At 36.6% G+C, this 17,830-nt stretch overlaps 1 protein-coding gene across 1 annotated transcript; it reads right to left on the minus strand.

The window, feature by feature from the left end:
- Positions 1 to 642: 642 nt before the first annotated feature.
- On the minus strand, positions 643 to 1,620 carry LOC141620289 (uncharacterized). Its single transcript, XM_074437203.1, has one exon. The coding sequence runs from the start codon at positions 1,618 to 1,620 to the stop codon at positions 643 to 645; it is 978 nt and encodes a 325-aa protein (XP_074293304.1).
- Between the last annotated feature and the right edge of the window lie 16,210 nt (positions 1,621 to 17,830).

The following is a 17,830-nucleotide window of genomic DNA, read 5'->3' on the forward strand; positions in this document are numbered from 1 at the left end:
GTCCCCCTGTCTTAAGCCCCTCTTCCCCTGGAAGTATCCAAACATTTCTCCATTTAAAGAGAGGGAGAAGGAAGTTGTAGTAATGCATTGAATAATCATTGCTTTAAAATCAGAAGGGAATTGGAGCTCCTCCAAAAGATTCTCAACAAAGCACCACTCTACAGTATCATATGCTTTCTGCAAATCTATTTTGAACATACATCTTGGAGATGCATGAGTCCTTTCATATAGCCTGATCAAGTCTTGACAGATTAAGATGTTTTCTTGTATGCTTCTTTGCTGAATAAAAGCTCCCTGGTTCTGTCCTACAATGTGAGGCAACACTTCAGCTAGTCTGGAACAAAGTAACTTTGAGATGACCTTGTAAACAACATTGCAGCAGGCAATTGGTCTAAATTGGAGCACACTTTTTGGCCTGTCACACTTAGGAATTAGTGTAACATTCGTGGAGTTAAGTTGCTTGAGTAGTTGCCTGCTTTGGAAAAAATCTTGGACTGCTCTTATCACATCCCCTCCTATTTCCCCCCAAGCATCTTTGAAAAAATTACTTGTGTAACCATCTGGCCCTGGTGATTTAATGTCAGGTATACTAAAGAGAGCTTCTTTTATCTCCTCCCCAGTCACAGGTTTCCTTAGCATATGCTAGTGGTCAGCAGTACACACAGGTCCTTGAGCAATGATTCTTCTATGTATCTTCTTAGTCTCCTTACTTGATCCAAGTAGAGATTGATAGTAGTCAATAAATGCCGTCTGAATTTGTTCCTGAGTCTCACACACCTTGCCATTCACATCCTCAATCATAGCAACCTTGTTCATATTCCTTCTCCTTTTCAGCAGACCATGAAAGTATGAGGTATTTGCATCCCCATCCTTTATCCAATTATGCTTAGATTTCTGAATAAGGAAGCTTTCCCTAGCCTTTGCTAGCTCCTGTAGCTGAATAGAGGCTTCATATTCTTCAGTGATCTTTTGCACATTAGTAGGATCCCTGTTAATCCCTTCCTGCAACCCCTCCACCTTTTTCTGTAGGATAGCAGCTGCATTTTCAATATCACTGAAACACTCTTTATTCAGCTCCTTAAGTACAGCTTTCATGCCTTTCAAATTCTTTACCAGTCTAAACATGGGTGTGCCCGTGAAGCCAGCATCCCAATTCTCCCTCACCAACGGAATGAACTTCTCTGAACCACCCCACATGTTGTAGTATTTGAAATTTCTTTTACCCTGACTATGACTAGTGCTCTTTAATAAACAAGGTGTGTGATCCATCAAACCCTCAGGCAAAAAATGAGCATATATATCAGGAAATGAATCACACCAGACTTGATTGACCAAGAACCTATCAATTCTGCTATATATACGCTCCTCAGGCTTCTGCTTATTGTTCCAGGTAAACAAGGCTCCTACTGCAGCAACATCTACCACCCCACAATCTGCATTACATCTTCTAAACGGTTCCATTTCACCAGCTGGAGTATTACCCCCTACTCTCTCTGATGCAGACAGAACACAGTTGAAATCTCCTGCAATTGCCCATGGTCCATTAACCAGGTTTGAAATCTTCCTCAAGCTATCCCACAGAGGCTCCCTCTCATGCTGTCCATTGAAGGCATACACCATTGTTAACCAAAAACTCCTCCTATCCACCAAAGAATCAACTTTCATATGAACAAATTGAGCATTGTATTCTATCACATTCACCCTAAAGCAACTTGGCTTCCAAATGATCCAAATGCGTCCTCCAGAATGATATCCCGAATTAGTAGTGATACACCAATTAGAAAAACTATTCGCAGCTTTTTGAAAAGCTTTATTCTTTATTTTTGTTTCAAGTAACCCAAATAAACCTATATTATTAGCTTGCAAAAAATTATTTATATCTCTTTGTTTGCCTACCCTATTCATACCCCTTATGTTCCAGAATCCTATCCTATCCATTAGATAAAATAGTATTTGATGCATTACCCTTTTCTGAACTGAACTTCTTAGGAGGGGAGGCAGCAACCTCCTTATAAGAGTAAGCTCCAAAACTCTCATTACTGTACCCCTCCTTTGGTCTTTCATTAGTATGCATCTTCACAAACCTCTTTCTAGGAGTATGAAACCCCACAGTTGATCTCCCTTCCACATGAGCAGTTTCCTGAACTGCTGGCTCAGGAGCCCTAGCAGGGGCAGTCACCTTCTGCACTGGCCTCCATTCCTTCCTAATGATTTGCTGGTCTGGTTTCTTTGATTCACCTTTCCTACAATTCTCCATTTCATGGCCCATACCCTTGCATTTCATACAAGTTACAGGTTTCCATTCATACTCAATATCCACCTTTACCACATCTCCATTCTCATCTTTAAACGATACATTCTTTGGCAAAGGTTGGTCCACCTGCAACTCCACCATAACCCTAGCATACCCTAATCTTGTTCTTTCCTCTGTGGCCACATCACATTTCACATATTTGCCTACCAGATTAGTGATCTTAGGAAGACCCTTGCCCCAAAATTTGATAGGCAGATTATGAATTTTAATCCATGCTGGCACAGATTTAACATTTGCCTTACTCATCTCCATGTCCTTCTCCCATGGCTTGACAATCATGGGTTTATTATCAAAGAGGTAATGTCCTGAACATAGCACTCTATCTTTCATCTCCAAGGTTTTGAACCGAACTAGGAATATCCCATTTGGCATGAATGAGATTTTGTCGATGTTAAATTTTGTCCATATTCTCCTTATGAAACCTTCCACAATCTCCCATGGTGGGTGAGCACCTAGGATAAAACATACTACTGCCTGCTTCCAGTACTCTACCTCTTCTTCAACGTCCTCTATTTGGATCTGTAACATCTCCTCTTGCTCATCCTTCTTATCATCTTCAGTATTTTCAATCTCCTCAGTCTCTGTTTCTCCATTTTGTTCAGGGTTTTCCGGGTTTACTATCCCCTGTTCCACGCTATCTTTCACATATTCTTCCTCCTCATCACTTTCCTCTATCTCCTCTTCAGTTTCTCCTTCCTCTTCCGTCTCCACAACCAGTTCTGGTATGCCTACTATGTCATGTATCTTTTTGGATTTACCCATCTCATCAACATCTGGTCCTTCCAACGTCGCATTAGGGTTACTCTGTTCCATATTCTCAATTTCTTCCACTACTTCATCATCGTCCTTCTTCTTTGCAATGATACTCCTTCCTCTCAGATTCATGTCACGCTGGCGTTGTTGGCTAGTTTTCCTAGCCATAAGCACGAACAATGGCGGCACTAGTCGTTCATTCTCTTTCTCTCTCTAGGTTTTTATTATTTTAAATATTCTAATCTACTCTTAAGAGGGCTTAATCTAATCTAAGAGGGCTTAACCCTCAATTTATTACAAAAAGGGTATATATAGTGGTACAAGGATTAGGTTAATTAAGGGCTTAAATGACGATTAAACCCCTTAATTGAAGTCCAACGCCTTGCAAGTCCTAGAAGGGGACGTATGTCCTTCCTTCTTGAAGATAATCATCCTCCACTGAGGGACGCCCGTCCTGGCTTGGGGACGCCCGGGCTAGTTTTGGGACGCCCGCCTTGTGCTGCATTTCTTCTTCTTGTTTTGGCTGCCCCCTAACTCGTGGGGGTCCTTCATAGATCGTGGGGATCCTTTGTCATTTGATCAATTACTTGTTTTATTGACTTAGGCCTTTAGTGTTGGTCTCCTCTTCGATGTTTGGTCATTGGATGTTATCAATTTAGCTCCGTTTCATTCCGTTTGGGCAAGGTTAGTGCTCCTCTCCTACAAAGGACACCAAACCTCATAGAATATGCATAATATGAAGCTAAAGACAAGAAACGGCCCTAATATACACTAAAAAGCATAGGAACTAGGCTAGTTAAAGCACTAAATGTGCGTAAATAGGAGTCACATCAGTGGTATTTTGATTTTCTAATGAAGTGTGGATGTCAGAGCTTTGGAAACGTGACTCAATGGTCTACCCAGAAGTATATTGAAGAATGCCTCGATGACGACTATCTGGAAGTTGGCCTTTCTTTCAACTGGCTTAGTGGCCAAAGTAAGATTGACTAGTCCTACCACCTTACGACGAGTTCTGTCGTAAGCGCGAACACTCTGATTAGTTGGAGTCCAGTCTGACTCTTTCATTCCCAATTTGTATGCAATTGAGTGGTATGACGTTGACTGTGGAGCCATCATCACCAATGTCATTGGCACATTCTTCTTCAGGCATGTAACAGTGATGTACAGAGCCAAGTTATGGGGTAACACCAAATGGTGGCAAGTCTTCATATGAGAAAGTAACTGGGTTACTTAGCTTGATAGCGTCCTGGAGGATAAAATTGACCATGTCGTCAGGAGTAGAGTCGGATGATACATTGAGCTTAGCCAAAACTTGCAGAAAAGCTTGACGATGTGGAAATGAACTGGCTATCAATTTCCAGGCTGAAAGAACAGCCTTGGTCTTCTGCAATTGTTTCATCAACAGATCAATAGCGAATTCCTCATTTGTGTCAGTTTGAGGTATGGCATTTCCCGTAGCAGTTGGGTTACTTGTTTGCCCTTGAGTGGTGTTTTGGTATGGACGACCTGACCGAGTGAGGTGGTCAACGTCGAGATCCACTAAGCTTTTAACCAGAGGATGCTCAGTGAAGTATATAACTTCAGCATCGTCTCTCCACACACCATTGATCTCATCTTCGACTGGAGAAATGAGATGCGAGCAATCCAAGGTGGATTCATCATCGACAAACACTAAAATTTCAAGAGGATTTTGAGTGTTGTTTGTCTTATCTAGAGAAGGAAGGGGTAGTTTACCATCTTCGATCATGTCATGGATGACATGTTTCAGCTTGTAGCAGTTTTCAGTGATGTGTCCTTTACCTCTATGATACTCACAATACATTAGAGTATGTATCACCAATATTAGTGAATTTCCTTTGCATATTATTCCTCTTTGAAGCTTTCTAGAGGTTAACTTTATCAGTCTTGCTAGTGGAAACGTAAGAGAAAATTCCAGTAGACGTTCAACCTTGATATTCGCGTCCCACAGTGTTGGACAAGAACCCTTTGCGAATATTATCTTTAATTCTTGTGCCTAGCACGGTTAAGTCTTTGAAAGACTTGATATTTTGGTATCTCAAGTGACTTGCATAGATTGGTTTTAGGTAGCGTTTGGCAACACTAATTTCATTTGAATCACATGATTTGAAAGTTGTAATTTGGAATGATGATTTGGAAATAACAGGGGGTTGGGGTGTTATTTAGAATAAACTAAATTTAAGGGGCAATAATTTGGACCTGGATTTGAAACAAATACAAATCCAAAGATTTGGTATTGCCAAACAATGAATTTGTGGCAAATACGGATTTCTAAATGAAATGCAGGTTCCCAAACAAGCCGTTAAGTTGTTCACGAACTTTTCCACAAGAATGGCTTCATCTGGACACTCGACGAGTTGGATACTGGTTTTCCTCCACCTATTCAGAAAATCAGTGAAGCCTTCTTAGTCAATTTGAGTTCGCAAGTTGACCTGGATTTCAGCATTATCCGTAAATTGTTTGGCGAACTCAATTGCGGCGTCATCTCATATGGCGATCTTCTTGTCATCTAGAGTAAAACCATTGCCTAGGAATTGTGTCGAGAGATGAAGGAAAGATCCTTAGAAACTGTTGGAGTTAGTGTCCTCCACAATAGTGCGTTTACATAATAAATCTCATTAAAGGAATATCATCAGATATTTAATTATTTGATCCTCGTCAGTTGATTAACGTAAATCGATAACGGTTGGCTAACTAGAGTTTGACGTTATTGTCGTGAGACGGCGGTGATCAACTGACCTCCTTCGGTCACACCTATAAGAACGAACCTCAATTGATAACTAATTAATTGTATGAGATACAGTTTATTTAGTCTCTTGATTTATAGACTAAAAGGTTAGTCGGCTATTTTAGAGAGATTTCGAGTTGCGAACTCGAGCCACGGCAGTTATTATTTAATTATGCGATAATTGAATAATAAGTTTTGGAAGACGGGTTTTTAGTTAATTAATTGTTAATTCACTAAAATTGTACTAATTGATTAATGTGATTAATATTAGAACGTAAAATAATATGTGTAGCGCTACACGTATATTTACGGTGTGATTTGGACGAAATTAATCGAGAAGCATTTAAACATAAAACGATGTTTAAATAAAATTTACACGTATTTGTGCGACAAATATAAGAACCAAAATGGACCCGTAAATGGGACATTGGACCGTGTAAATGGAGTGTAGTGGATCATTATAAATATAATCATTTCACTTTGCTTGTTTTTCTTCCATAAAATTATCATATGATCTTTGTGGATGTGGTAAAGATTGGACAAAAATTAAAACAAGTTGACTCCCTCACTCCACCTACTCCCAACTGGTTTTCCTACTCTATTTACACCAATTTTGTTCATTTTTCTACATGCTAGCTCACTTGTTTTTGCATGTGAACAAAGATTGTTTATCTCTCTAAAATAAATATTCATTACTTACTAAGCTTGTTAGTATACAAAATAAATATTTACTAAGCTTGTTAGTAATATTATAAATATTATCAAGGGTTAATTTTACAAGTATCTAGTTAATACTTGTAAGATTATTTTGGGTGTTGTTCTTGGGTGCAACTTGAACGAGACTTTCTTTTTGAAGGTTTTTCAAGGAGGGTCATCCATCTTTATTTAGCTCAAGAACAAACTAGATAAGTGATCTACTTTGTGCCCATTTTTACCATTAATATCAATGTAAGGAAATTGTTTTTCCTTAATCTTTATTATTATGCTTTTATATTAGTATGCATGTTACATAGATCACATAAAAATGAATTATGAGATAATTTGATTTTTAATTAGAGAGTTTAATTAGGATCTATGATCTTTCAAGTGGTATCAGAGCGAGACTTGTAATTTGCATGTTGATTTTAAGCATATAAATAAATTATATGATTTTTTTATAAAACTCAAAAATTGTGTTAAAGCGGTTTTAGCACGAATTTTTTTTGGCATGCATACCTACTGATCTCAAAAAAATTGTGGTAAAATTTGGTGATTTATGAAGTTATTTTGCTATTTTTAATGATTTTTGGTAGAAAATCGAGTCAAAAATGCCGTATTTTGGTTAAGAGTTAACTAAAAATAGTTAAATGTTGATTCGGGTCTTGAACTTTTTCTGGTGTTTCATGCATAATTTCTACAGATTTTATGTAAAATTTCGAAGGTTGGTTTGAAGTTTTGCATGTTTATTGATTTTATGAGATAAAAGTCGATAAAAGTGAAATATATTAATCATATACTCTAAATATTTGTTCCTGCCCTTAATAAATTTATGTACATTTAAAAATATGATTTAAAATTTAAAAGTGAAATTTAAAATGTGATTTCACCTTGTTTTGATGTTTATTGGTTTTTGTGGTTAAAAACCGATAAATATCGATCTTTTTCTTCATAAAATTTATCGGGAATTTTTGGGCATTTTTTCTGACATTTTGGTGTTCTTGGGATGTTCCAGAATACTCAGATTTTTTATTTTTATTTTTGGGTAAATTTTCAATTATTTTGGATTTATTACTTAAAAGTTATGTTTTTACCAATTAAATTAGCAAAATATCACCAAATCAAGCTAATTATTCATCATTAAATTAGTGAGGACTAATGTTGAGGTCAAAAATAGTTTGGACAATTAGTTTGGACTTAAATGAGATTTAAGAGTTGATTATTGATTTTTACAAGTTAAAAATCGATTAAATCCACAAAACCGAGATGGATACCAACGATTGATGAATATGTCAATTTTGGCATCATTTTACAGCATTTTTAAGCATATTTATTTAAGTTGAATGAATGATTGTCATTTATTTAAAGTATTTATCTTGTTGTACCTAGTATGGCCTAGTTTATTTTAATCGTTATTACCCGAAATGAATGGGAATAGCGATTTGTTTGCGTATTGTCGGTTTGTAATTAATTAATAGCTTTATTTATTTTATTAATTAATGTATAATAGGAATAGCTATGTAATTCAATTGTAATAGTTATTCTTACCGGCGTTTCCAAAAGACGGATTACATCGAGACGGAGTCTATTTTTGGAAGGTGTTCCAAATCCCACAAGAAGAAGCCACTTTTGGAATGAAGAGGCAAGGGACCAAGGAGTTGGTTTCCGATATGTAATAGTCTAGTTTATTTTAACTAGGTGGCCACACTAGGATTATTCATATGCTTACTTGCTTGCTTGTTTTTATTTTCGCGCATGCCAAAATCGCCATTCACATGCATTTTATTTTCGCATTTGTAAATTCATGTCATTTACATTCACCGACTTAGTTCACTTATAGGGAATTTATGACTAAATTGACAAGATCTCTCACATAACTAAAATTGAGATTAGCCTTACCAATTAGTAACACCTATGAATCCCTTGTTCATTAGAGCCACGCTCGCCCAAGCGGGGTGTTCTTTTTTTACCTCGGGTAAGTAGGGTGATAAACGGTTATCACGCGCCAAAGTTGGTTGGACTCAACGGGGTATAAGACGGTCTTGTATTCTGGGGCTAGTAGATGGATTTAAGGAAATTCGTCAACCAAGAGTTCTAGAGGTAGAATTAGTCAAGCGTTGACTTTACCGAATTTACACAATTATGGGATGTTTCGCCCAACCGATGCCTATTTTTGTCTAAAGACGGATCTTGGAATCATTTAATTTAGTGAGAGGTCATTATATAAATGGACTTGTTAAAAATTGTTTATCAAGTTCTTTAAACTTTGAATGTTAACTTTTTCCTATTTCTCGTTCATTTTTATTAATGTATTTACTATGACATCGCTCCTTTCATCCTCTATTTATTATTATACTTGTTTTGTTCTTTCATAGAAAGCGGTTTCTTTGAAAGAATTCGGTAGAATGATTGGTAACATGATTTACCCATTCACCTACATAAGTTTACAATAATTATTGCGATTATTTTACAACTAAACATCCATACATATTATAAAAAGGGGTTTAATGTTGCGAACTCTTATTATGAGTTTAACAATAAGGAGTCAAATTTTATCAAGAGAGTCTTGATTTCGAAAGTGACACCTCCGTCATGATGATGACATATTAGTTTTAATTACTCAAAAGTAATTCAAAAGTTTGCGAAAAGAGTTTTCAAAAACACAAAGAATACTCCAATATGATACCGTCAAAATGGCTCAATTCGAGAAAGGCCAAATCGATTCTTTATGCGCTAAAGAGTTTAGGCATATGATGACAATTGAACGGTTAGGTAGTCCAATTTTGCAAGAAGTTGAGATTTTGCCATATGTTGCACTCACTTTATAGTAATTCACTCTTACTAAGTGTATAAAATATCACAAATGACTTGAAGAGAGGTCTTCATAAGATTCATTTTTGCTTGTTGAAGCAAAGAGGAATGTAAAAATGAGTGGGAGTTAAGAAGAAGCAACCCTAGATGTATGCGATAGGACAAAGTTGAAGGAGACATCTACTCAAAGGATAGGCTAGTTCCACTATCTTGGTATGAGATACCAAGTACGGGTCATTTCTTTGTAAAGAAGTTTAGATATGAATTGATAAAACGTAAGACGTCTAGCATAGGACATTTTTGTATCGAAATAGAGCTAGAGTAGCAATGATTTCGATAGGGACAAATGTACCTAAATTTGGTTTTAAAAGAATGTAATCATCTATGTTTATACATAGAAGGCACCACTCATGTGATTTAAAACAAAAGGTTGTACCTACTCCTATGATAACTTGGTGGTTGGTTTAGACCACTCAAGTTAGAGGAATTTTACATTCTTCACGAAAACTAAATGTTATACTATCTTGTAGATTTTAAATTCTCTAATCCGGCGAACCCAATTGATCAAACTTTAAGTAAATTCGTTTAAAACGAGTAAAACGATAAGCACATCGAACAACCGTTTGATTTAGAATCTTATGGTATGTGTGCATGTATTATGTTTTCTTTTGCTGAAAAGAAACACAATAGTGAGGTGATTGACCATATACATACGGATGTGTAAGGCCGATAGTTGGTTAAATATATATACTTCGTTACTTTTACCGTAATGTTAAGTAGATATTAAAACCTCGTATCTATTTAATAAGACATAAAAGTGATTTTTGAAACGTGGAATATTTTCAAAATGAAGTAGTAAACCAAAAGTACGACAAGTTCAAAAAGTTGATCGGAAATTTCAAAGTAATGACTTTGAAGATCAAATGGGTAATATCAAGTAATGACCTTGATGATCACTAAGAAGATTGTGAACCATAGAGTATGGTGTAGTCAAGAAGATAAACCAAGCTTTATGAGATATGGTTTGAGGTTTCGCAATTTTGTAAGCTATTTTCTCACTAAAAGTTTAAAACCCGGCTATAATAGCCTAAATGACTCCATATGAGATATGGATAGAGAGAGTCCCTAACTTGTCATTTTTATACATTTGGGACCATAAATGTTTATGTTCAGAACCAATTTATGTATTTGTGAGGGTTATCGAAAATTGAACCACATGGTTTTTACTCCTCCAAAACGAGAACAAAGAGTTTGTGGCACTTAATGCTGTCTTTCTAGAAAGATTTTCATTTTCTGGAAGACAGAGTGGGAGAAATTTTGAACTTACGGAAGTCCAAGACCCACAAACTGAGTACAATACAAGAAGACGTTCTTTATTGAGGCTCAGTGGTTATAAGGAGATAATTTTGCGATAAGATTACGTTACTTTTTCGAAAGTGACGAATCTTAAACCTTCATCAAAGGCTTTTATATAGTATGAACTTTATGTGATGGCGTGTCACCATGCAATTCGAATTGGTCTCCTTACACAAGATGTGATAAGGAAGGAAACATGAGATGTTTTCTAGACTTGATTTAGGGCGAATACTTTGATAGGTTACCTTGATATTGTCATAAAGGTTACATAAGATGTTTAAAATTTGGGTTGGTTATAGAGAGTTTTGTGACAACCCAAATGCCTTTATCAATTCATATGTTCTTAGCAATATAGCTTCTCATGAGGATGAGATTCGGCAAATGAATAACGAAACTATCTCCTTGGGAGAAGTTTTGTTGATCTTGTCAATGCTAAGAAGCCAAGCATGCTTGAAAAATCCCTTTTGTGATCTTATATACGTCAAAGAGTTGGAACCTTGGGTTAAATCATGACATTAATCATAATGGTACTACTCGAGTTGTCGAGGTACCATGATGATACATGGAGTTTAGTGGGAGCTAAAGTGAGTTTCTTAGTCTAAATATGTGCTTGACATATTAGCGACTAGAAATGTAGCAAAAGTGATATTTCTTAGTCTAAATATGTGTTTGACATATTAGTGACCAGGAATATTCTCGGGTGAATACTTGAGAGTAGCATGGCGCATCTTAAACACTCGGATCTAATGAGATAGATCTCCATGTATATTAGCATTATAGTCAAGAGACTTATGTTATAAGATTCTTGACTCGTTCAAGTTGTTGAAAAATTAATATGATCTCTTGTGCTTCCGCTGCAGGATCTATTAAATATGCTAAAAGCTTCTCTCATCGGGACTTATCATGTTGAGAATATGAGAATTCATTATCAATCATTTCCTAGTGAGTGTCACTAGATGATTATCAAAAGCATTCTCGAGCACTTGAGAAGCACTGAGAATTTACTCTTACAGTCTAGAGGAATCTATGAATTTCGTGTAAAAGGATTACACGGAAACATTCCTATGTTTATAAGATGTTATGGGCCTCGTTAAGGAATGGTTAGCATGTAAAAGAGCTATGTGCGTAAAGAATAATATGTGTAAGAAGTTATACATATATGTATAAGAAGTTATACATGTATAAAGCAGATATGTATGAGGAGTCATACATAAGATGTCATATGAAGGATGTGTATGTATAAGTGTTATACGTACAAATCATGAACGAAAGCTAAGTACATTACAACATCCGATGTTGTAAAAGAGACAGCAGATATCCGGAATTTAATGGAACTAGAGTAGTTCCGTTAGCCGAATATCGACTCCCGAGAGACTGTGAAAACAGTGGGAGTGTTTGACTGGCTTTAGAACCAGAGTCTAAAAACTTGTTTAGACATGTACTTAGAAAGGCTCTATGTGATGAAAATATTGCATAGAACAAAGGAAAATAGCAATGGAAATTAGAGTGATGCAATTGTTGCTAATACTCTAACCAAAACCGTTGGCAAAAGGTAGACATGATTGTTATGTCATCTCAATGTGATTGAGGAGTATACCTTACTTGCTGAAGATCGTTATGTAAATATTGGATAGTGTATTGATATTTACATAACTGATGATCGCATTCATTGTTTGAGTCTCTTTAAGAACTCAATTATTCAGTTTGACTGAAAACAAGAATACCTTGTTTATCCGAATTGGTTGTGGAGACAATGTTGAACCCCAATTCAAGTGAATAAGATGAACATTGTATTTTGTGCCTAGTCACTTAATGAGGTGACGTCTCAGAGTGACTAGATTGTAAGTCGATTGATGGTTATTCAACACCATAAGGTCATACGTGATGACTAGTCGATTACATAGGCAGAGTGTGTGACACTTTGCCGGACAGTGACCATTTAGAGAGTCCCTAAGTTCTATTATAGACGCCTGGTCGTGGTAGAGATCTCTAAGATGTTCCTATGAGTCGATTCTTTTGACTAGAGACTATTATCTGAGCAAGTGCAGTTTCTGAGTGACTTTGGTTTTTGTCCTAGGTCGTGCCGTGAAAGAAGGCCAAAGGGCATTTACTAGGTCATGGTGATCTGTATTATGCAATAGGATGGATAGGGCAGACAGAAATTGCCCACCCACGTTGGGTAACTATAACTCAAGACCACTCGAGGAGTTAATCACTATAAATGCGTGGCCACGCTCGGAAGTAATATGTGGGAGATTTTTACGGTCAGATAGTCACACTCCCGATCGAGAAAACCACTCGCGATATGTTCATGTACAAGTGCGACCTGAAAGACACCTTACATTGAGTGGGAGATTAAAAACGGATAAGAGAATTGGTAGCGCACACCTTGTGTCGGACAAGTGGGAGATTGTTGGAGTTAGTGTCCTCCACAATAGTGTGTTTACATAATAAATCTCATTAAAGGAATATCATCAGATATTTAATTATTTGATCCTCATCAGTTGATTAACGTAAATTGATAACGGTTGGCTAACTAGAGTTTGACGTTATTGTCGTGAGACGGCGATGATCAACTTACCCCTTTCGGTCACACCTATAGGAACGAACCCCAATTGATAACTAATTAATTGTATGAGATACAATTTATTTAGTCCCTTGATTTATAGACTAAAAGGTTAGTCGGCTATTTTAGAGAGATTTCGAGTTGCGAACTCGAGGTACGACAGTTATTATTTAATTATGCGATAATTGAATAATAAGTTTTGGGAGACGGGTTCTTAGTTAATTAAATGTTAATTCACTAAAATTGTACTAATTGATTAACGTGATTAATATTAGTACGTAAAATAATATGTGTAGCGGTACACGTATATTTACGGAGTGATTTGGACGAAATTAATCGAGAAGCATTTAAACATAAAACGATGTTTAAATAAAATTTACACGTATTTGTGCGACAAATATAAGAACCAAATGGACCCGTAAATGGGACATTGGACCGTGTAAATGGAGTGTAGTGGATGATTATAAACATAATCATTGCACTTTACTTGTTTTTCTTCCATAAAATTATCATATGATCTTTGTGCATGTGATAAAGATTGGACAAAAATTAAAACAAGTTGACTCCCTTACTCCACCTACTCCCAACCGGTTTTCCTACTCTATTTACACCAATTTTGTTTATTTTTCTACATGCTAGCTCACTTGTTTTTGCATGTGAATAAAGATTGTTTATCTCTCTAAAATAAATATTCATTACTTACTAAGCTTGTTAGTATACAAAATAAATATTTACTAAGCTTGTTAGTAATATTATAAATATTATCAAAGGTTAATTTTACAAGTAACTAGTTAATACTTGTAAGATTATTTTCGGTGTTGTTCTTGGGTGCAAGCTTAGTAATATTATAAATATTATCAAGGGTTAATTTTACAAGTATCTAGTTAATAGTTGTAAGATTATTTTGGGTGTTGTTCTTGGGTGCAACTTGAAGGAGAGTTTCTTTTCGAAGGTTTTTCAAAGAGGATAATCCATCTTTATTTAGCTCAAGAACAAACTAGATAGGTGATCTAGTTTGTGCCCATTTTTACCATTAATATCAATGTAAGGAAATTGTTTTCTCTTAATCTTTATTATTATGCTTTTATATTAGCATGCATGTTACATAGATCACATAAAAATGAATTATGAGATAATTTGATTTTAATTAGAGAGTCTAATTAGGATCTATGATCTTTCAGAAACATCTCGGGTTTGATGCCCTTCATGGACATTTAATCTCTGAATGCGTGAATGTGGTTCAGAGAAATTTTATGTCCCTTGAACTTCGGGATGTAAGTCATAATGAAATTAGTAGGCAATTGGGCATTTACAGGTTCATATTTTCGACTATTCTCTCTATAGATGTCATTTCCCTTGAGATACATTAGTTGCTCCTCTAGGTAGTTGAGGTGCTTTTTAGCTTCAGTGAGCACAAGAGGATTGACTTCATCATTGCCTACGGTTTCAGGGCTTCCCACGGGTTGAGGATCATCAGGAGTAGGACCTTCTTAAGGAGGAAGTCTGGTTTCTACGACAAAGATGCGGTCTTCAATTGATTGCAGACGGACGTAAGCGACATCCTGACTAGTTTGGAGGCGAAGAATTGCAGCCAAGATTTCAGCATTACCATTACCAAGATTGGGGTTGGGTTGACCATTGATGCTTATGTTGCTTCCGACGTTTCTGGACATGATGGACTAAGAAGAAACCGATGGCGTATCAATACTCATTCGACTACGGCGCACACATACCCAAAGAAAACACAAAGACTAGTACACAAGGACGACTTGATGCAGACTTGACCTTCGAACGTACGTGGGTGTTCGAGGGAGTGGCGTGTAATTGGTGTGGAAAAGACAAGTTTTGAAATTGATTTTGAAATGTGATGCTTAGCCAATCATTGTGTGTGATTATAAGTGCGTGACTCAAAGTGACGGCGTAACGCCTAAGAACTTAACCAATATTTCTAAACATCCTCACACAACTCGGCCTCTCGTAGCACTTCAGCCACGATCTCAACACTTCCGGGTTAGGCTCAGACCAACTTCTAAACGCTACATGACCACCGAAGCTCCGTAAGACGAAACTGTTACTAGGACCACCAATAACGGGACCTCTCAAGACCCAAGAAGTATCCCTCTTCGGCCTCGACCTCTCCGTTCTCGAGGAAGTCTCTCTAACACTCGAATAGCGGCCTCTAGGGTCCTGGGCCAACCTCTCAGTCAGGAATCTCTGGGATGACGAGTTCTCTACGACCCCATACTCACCTACATCCTCGTCCTCTGACCGCTCTTCTGACGGCTCCTCCTCCTCTGCAACATGTCGGTAAGTACCGGTAACTCACGTGACCTCGTCTCCTCCGAATCACTAGTGACGTGACCGGGAGTAGGCATCATAACCATGCGAGTCGGCTCTCTCAGTGGCGGTGGTGGTGGGTGAGCCTGAAAAACGCGTAAACGATGCTTGGAAGCCGTGACATTACGGCCTAAAGTACGATCGTAGTCGGACCATTTAGGTAGCGGAGGTAGAGGTTGCATAATGTTATTTCCTTTATCATTTCGATCTCCCATCTTCATTAAACAAATAAAACATGTTACAAAATACCCAACATCGACTAGAAAACTTAAAAAATTAAAAAAACTCGACAAATAAAGGCAATAATCACGGTTTAAAAAAAAAATTGAACAAGTCATCGACCAAATGTTGATATTCAACATTCGACCATGGATCAAACATTGAGATTCAACATTTAACCATGGGCAAATGTTTAATCTCAACGTTTAACCATAGAAAAACGTTGAATTTCAACATTCGACCATGGTGCAAACCTCAACACTCAACGTTTGGCCATGTAACGAAAGTTCAAATTCAACTTTCAACCATGGAGCAACCTCAACATTCATTGTTTGTCTATGGATGAAAGTTGAAATTCAGCTTTTGCCCATGGTAGCCACGTTGATTCCCGACGTTTGCACCATGGATGAAGGTTGAATTTCAACTTTTGTTCATGGCGTTAATCCCCTTCCCCAAATCGACATACTCGACGCACCAACAACAACAAAAATCGACATAAAATCCACCATACTTCGCCAACAACACCATACAAATTAACAATAAACCTAATTACAAACAATAATGAAATCAACAACATACAAACTAATTAAAAATAAATTAACAAGAAAAAACTAAACCTAATTCAAAACTAATTCAATTAAGTTGCATATACACCCTAAAACATAAACTAATTACAACTAATTCAATTAAATAACCAAATCGAAGAGAAAGGGAAACAAGCAATTAAAAACGATTTATTACCAACTACTAAGCTAATTTAAAAAAAAACGAGGAGAAAAGTGACTAACCTCGCGTCAGTGGTGGCGGCGTGGTGTTTTCAGTGGTGGTGGGGTGCTGGCGACAATGGTGGTGGCGTGGTGGGAGTGATGGTGGCAGGTTGAGAGGGGTGGTGGTGGTGGGTTATTTTTTGGGTGTTTTGAATTAGAGAGGAAAGTGTGTTTGTTAGTGAGAGAGTAGGGGTAGTGTCATCTTTTGTAATGAAAACGTCGTCGATGTTTACTAAAACGTCGTCGATGTTTATCGATTGGGTTTTTTTTATAGTAGAAAAAACTGTCACACGATATGAGACTGTCTTATTGTAGAATTTGTGTACGATTTAGGTGTAAGACCATCTTATTCGAGAATTTTAGCATGATTTAAGTTAATTGTCTTAGTTTGGACAATAGCATTGAGTTCAAAGGTACATAGAATTTCATAAAAACTTTGACCGCCTATAGTTCATGGTCACGAGTTTGGAATGTGACGACTATTTTTTTCAAATTGATCGTCTTTACGAGATCTTCGATTTTGAAAGCAAAATAATGTCACTTTATAAACTTGTAACAAGAGTTATGGTCGGTCAAATGTTTTCAACAAAATAAACTTTGACGGACTATGACTATATCTCATGCTTACGAATTCTTAACGTAATTTTATTTTGTTTTTCAAATTGATCGTCTTTACAAGATTTTTAGTTTGATAAAAGTTGTCATTTTTGAAGTTTTGTAGCCAGCAAGAATTATAAACTCTCAAAGATTATTATCTCCAAAATCGGTCCGGATTCTCTCCATTACCTAAAAAGAAATGGACCTACATTACTTTTAAACGGTCCGGATTAAATCTTAGAACGATTTAATGGTTGTAATTATTTCATAAAAATAATGTTTAAATGGGTGGAAAGAGAAAATATATTAGAATAAGAGTGTATTAGAGAGGTAATGGAAAGAAAGTAATGGAGAGGATCCAAATTCAAAAATAGGGGTACATTATAGAATATGGAAAAACATTATTTTTTTTCAATCGAAGATATTTAAATTCTAAGAATTTCAATGTGATGTGATGGAGTATTTATGAGGGAGTCAATGAAGATATTTTTTATTTTTTATTTTTTATTTTTTTTATCGTGGAAGATATTTATATAGTGAGATTTCTTGTGAGATAAGCCACGAGCCTTTGAAATGGACATATCCATAAAAGTAAGGGAACAGTCCATGAAACCAGGAAAGCGAGATGGGGAGTAGTACGCGGACTCAACACCGGCCACACACCCCAC

This window comes from Silene latifolia, chromosome X, assembly GCF_048544455.1.
Source record: "Silene latifolia isolate original U9 population chromosome X, ASM4854445v1, whole genome shotgun sequence".
Lineage (NCBI taxonomy): Eukaryota > Viridiplantae > Streptophyta > Magnoliopsida > Caryophyllales > Caryophyllaceae > Silene > Silene latifolia.

Excerpts from the sequence above, each read along its gene's own strand:
- LOC141620289 (XM_074437203.1), bottom strand. The coding sequence starts at position 1,620 with ATGGTGTATGCCTTCAATGGACAGCATGAGAGGGAGCCTCTGTGGGAT.